Below are 3661 nucleotides of genomic sequence, written 5' to 3'. Positions count from 1 at the left end.
TATTTGGAAAAGCTTGAAATTGCATATACTAAAAGTGGTTTATTAAAAAAATCGCCCAACAAAAGAGCTTCAAAGTAGAGAGATCCACATCGACCTATACTGTACATTATAAATACATCACAAATACATTTGATCAGTATTTGTGACCCCTGTCATCAAACCCATGACCTTTGAGTTGCTAAAGCACTGCTCTACCAATGAACTACAGGAACACACTCGTTTGTATGTGCAACGAGCTCTTTGCGTGGTGCAAGAATGCATTAGAAGAGAGACCTTGAAGAGTGATAAGCTGAACTAAGGGAGGTACAGAACATTCTTTCCATATCAAGGTTTTTATTCCTGACTTCTATGATCCTGCGAGTGTTAATGTGCATTGCAAGACTGTCAAGAAATCAGACTTAATGTATGGCCTTTATTATCACGGGATTTGCTGCATATGTAAGTCTTGATTATTTAGAATCATCTCAAATTTCTGCTCTGTTGTTTTTAAAGTCTGCAATTGCCATTGCAAATGCTTTCTAAATGCAATTGTTTGCATCTAATGAAACTTTTGATTCAATGTTTATGTTTAAATTGAATAATAAATGCACAGACTTAGTCAAGAATATGTAGTAGAACCCTGAAGAGTTCTGCTCAAGGCCTTGCTCTCTAGGACATCCATCTGCTTGCCCTTGCAGAGGGGCTGCTGATATTGCACGTGGGATAAACTTCACCACATACCCCACGTATCAACAAATGACATGTTTCTGTTGTACACATACAATTAATTTAGCTGGATCACTATAGACCAAGGATACTTCATTAATTAACTTCATTCATTAACTAACAGCTTAGAAATGTTTTGTGTGAAGTTTTATACAAATATATTCAAGTAAATATGGCACAACAACATTATAAAACAAGACATAAATAATATAACAAGAAAACACAATTTGTAAATAGAACTTTCTTTTAAACAAGTCCTAAAAAAGCAAATGAATCAAAGCAAATGTTCCTACGCAACCTTGTCCTGCTTAAAACAGAAAGACAAAACACATTTTTTGTCGATGTACTATCAGTACAAGAAGACAAATATGAAAAGATTTTCTTACAGAAAAACCTTCACTTGAAGGTCTTGTGGAAATTTTGCAGGGGCCATCCGGTAGCAGATTATAGAGCAAAGACAATATTGGTTTGTGTATCTTTTATAAGAGCAATCTTCTTTTTACAATACCATCATCTGCACTCTTAAAGAAGTTAAGCAGTGTTTGCTACACAATGCCCGATTTATTGTTAAAAATCAATAAAAAACACATGAAAAGGAGGCTGAATTCACAGTGTGATCTTAGAAGAGCTCAGCTTCATTATTTCATCAAATGTCTCAGCTGGTCCTGTAGGTTTTTTGAGTGTTCCACACTGAAAAGTAGACAAAGAGAGGAGAGAAAGAGTTGCTTTAATTCCAAAGGCGCATAAACAAAGCGTCACATAAAAACATGAAATTATGTCAATGTTATGACTTACTTCTTTTGAATAGCCTCTTGCCTAAAGTTAAGAGGGAAATAAACAATAGATTTATGTGGTATTGTGTGTTTTTATTTACAGCTGATTAGTCCACTGTAATAAGTTATAACCTGCTAGTTCACAGCTTGTCATTTGCTGTCACATTATGGGTCAAACATTTGGAGCCATTTACGCTTTTTTTTTCTGAATGCTAATCATCAAAACAGTGAAATACCACAAATAGGATAAATATAGCAACTAAAATACAATTTGCTATCTGTTCAAATTACAGGTTATTAGGTAAAGGCCTACATTTATACATTTAAGAAACAAGTTAACATTCTGTCATTTTAGAGACATTAATGTTAGTGTTCATCATGTTGATGTAGATACAGCACTTATACTTACTGATATTGCAAGTGGGTGGTTATAATAGACATTTTCCGTAGACTCTGTAAAAAAAAGACACGTAAAGATATGGCTTTTGCTTTTCAAAGTTAATTTACATTAATTTATTTACAGATCAAACTGGCGTCATACAAATCAGAGTAAAATATAAAATCAGTCTGTAATCACTTAACTTACATCTTCAGAGTGCAGAATGGTATCTTCTTGAATTACCATATTTCTCGCTGCCTGACTGAGTAGCTGTAGCACAAGAAAATATTATGACTTCGTTTAACTGCAGTCACGTTATGAGTCACTGATTGCATCTCTAAACCGAAGGAGCCGCCTAACGTTACCTATGCAACCTACTGTATACATCACCCTGTCACTGTCTATGTAGGCAGCTCACTACTAACGTTAGCCAGGCGGCTATCTCAGTTTAGCAGTGAATATAATAATAATCTTATTAAATAACGTTTTCAATATTTACTTCTTGGCTGCGGGATCCTTTTAACACTTGACGAGTTAGAGCGATGACATCCCCACTACAAGAAGTGACTTTATCAGATAATAAACCTTTAACAGATTGACCGAAGCGAGGTTGCGTCTCGGAGGAAGCCATTCCTGTTTACTACGGAAACTCGCGAGGAACAATTTAAAGTGATACTTCACCCAAAAAGGAAAATTCTGTAATCATTTACTCACTTTCGAGTTGTTCCAAATCTGTGTAAATTCAGACAGATTTTGCCCCCCATTGACCACCATAGTAGGAAAAAATAAAATGGTAGTCAAAAGTGTCCCAGAACTGTTTGCTGTCCTACATTCTTCAAAATGTCTTCTTTTGTGTTCAACAGAACAAAAAAATTATAAAGTAATTTTTCCTACTATGGGAGCCAAGGGGGGGGGGGGTCTGGGTCTGTTTGGTTATAAGCATTCTTCTCTGTGTTCATCAGAACAAAGACATTTATACAGATTTGTAACAACTCGAAGGGGAGTAAACGATGACAGAATTTTCGAGTGAAGTATCCCTTTAAGCGTAAGACTGAAAATGCGTTAACACGAAATACTAATATACTTACTTTATTCATGTCACAAAAATACAGCATGCTTTCAACATTTAGTTTTCACAATTTAAACAATATTTGCTTTTGATGACACCGCATGTTAAATTTTAATTAATTTTAATTTTTAACAAAATATTTTTGGCAAAAAAATGCAAAGTAAATGCCTCCTCAAATTCTTTTCAAAGCCCAGCTTCAGTTTACTTCAAACTGTGGAGGATTTCCTGTTAGCTATGAAGAATCAGTCTCAAAACTGTGGGTTCCGTAGCCAAAAGATAGACTTTATTATCATAGACAACAAGCAGAGTTGAGCAACTAAAGACCTTGGCCCGGTTGCATAAAGCACCTTAAGTGTAATTTTCCCTTAAATGTGTCCTTAAGTATACCTCAAGTTTTACTTAAGTTATTCTCCTATTGTCTTTGGTAAAGGAAAATCACCCCTTAAGTGTCATACTTAAGGGCAAAACTTAAGGTGCTTTATGCAACCGGGCCCTTGTCTCAAAATGCATAAATACAGTTCGTTGTTACCTCCCATATGTTACTTTTAGCATGCCTGTAACCTGGCATGTGTTGTTGCATTCTCAGCAACATATGTAGCAGTAGCATAGCCAGAAAAGAGACTCTGGGTGTGCATTTGAAAAACTGGGTGTGCCACATTTATTAACAGATTAAAGTGCAAAAAAACCAACTCTGCATATAACGTTACAGAATACACTGGGCTGATGTGTAAAACT

At 35.4% G+C, this 3661-nt stretch overlaps 1 protein-coding gene across 1 annotated transcript; it reads right to left on the bottom strand.

Moving 5' to 3' along the window:
* Nucleotides 1-261: 261 nt before the first annotated feature.
* borcs7 (BLOC-1 related complex subunit 7) lies at nucleotides 262-2492 on the bottom strand. Its single transcript, XM_057342396.1, has 5 exons — nucleotides 2357-2492; nucleotides 2065-2127; nucleotides 1888-1931; nucleotides 1501-1521; nucleotides 262-1395 (listed from the first exon to the last, which is right to left on the bottom strand). Exons 1-5 carry the CDS (start codon nucleotides 2486-2488, stop codon nucleotides 1344-1346), a joined length of 312 nt encoding a protein of 103 aa, XP_057198379.1. The 5' UTR covers nucleotides 2489-2492; the 3' UTR covers nucleotides 262-1343.
* Between the last annotated feature and the right edge of the window lie 1169 nt (nucleotides 2493-3661).

Source organism: Triplophysa rosa, linkage group LG9 (genome assembly GCF_024868665.1).
Source record: "Triplophysa rosa linkage group LG9, Trosa_1v2, whole genome shotgun sequence".
Taxonomy (NCBI): domain Eukaryota; kingdom Metazoa; phylum Chordata; class Actinopteri; order Cypriniformes; family Nemacheilidae; genus Triplophysa; species Triplophysa rosa.
The sequence above is the reverse complement of the archived record's forward strand: the minus strand, read 5'-3'. Positions and strand labels throughout refer to the sequence as shown.

Coding starts and splice junctions, on each gene's coding strand:
- borcs7 (XM_057342396.1), bottom strand. CDS start 2,488: ATGGCTTCCTCCGAGACGCAACCTCGCTTCGGTCAATCTGTTAAAGGT. Junction 2,128..2,356: donor AAGGATCCCGCAGCCAAGAA/GTAAATATTGAA, acceptor CTTGTGCTACAG/CTACTCAGTCAGGCAGCGAG. Junction 1,932..2,064: donor CCATTCTGCACTCTGAAGAT/GTAAGTTAAGTG, acceptor TTTTTTTTACAG/AGTCTACGGAAAATGTCTAT.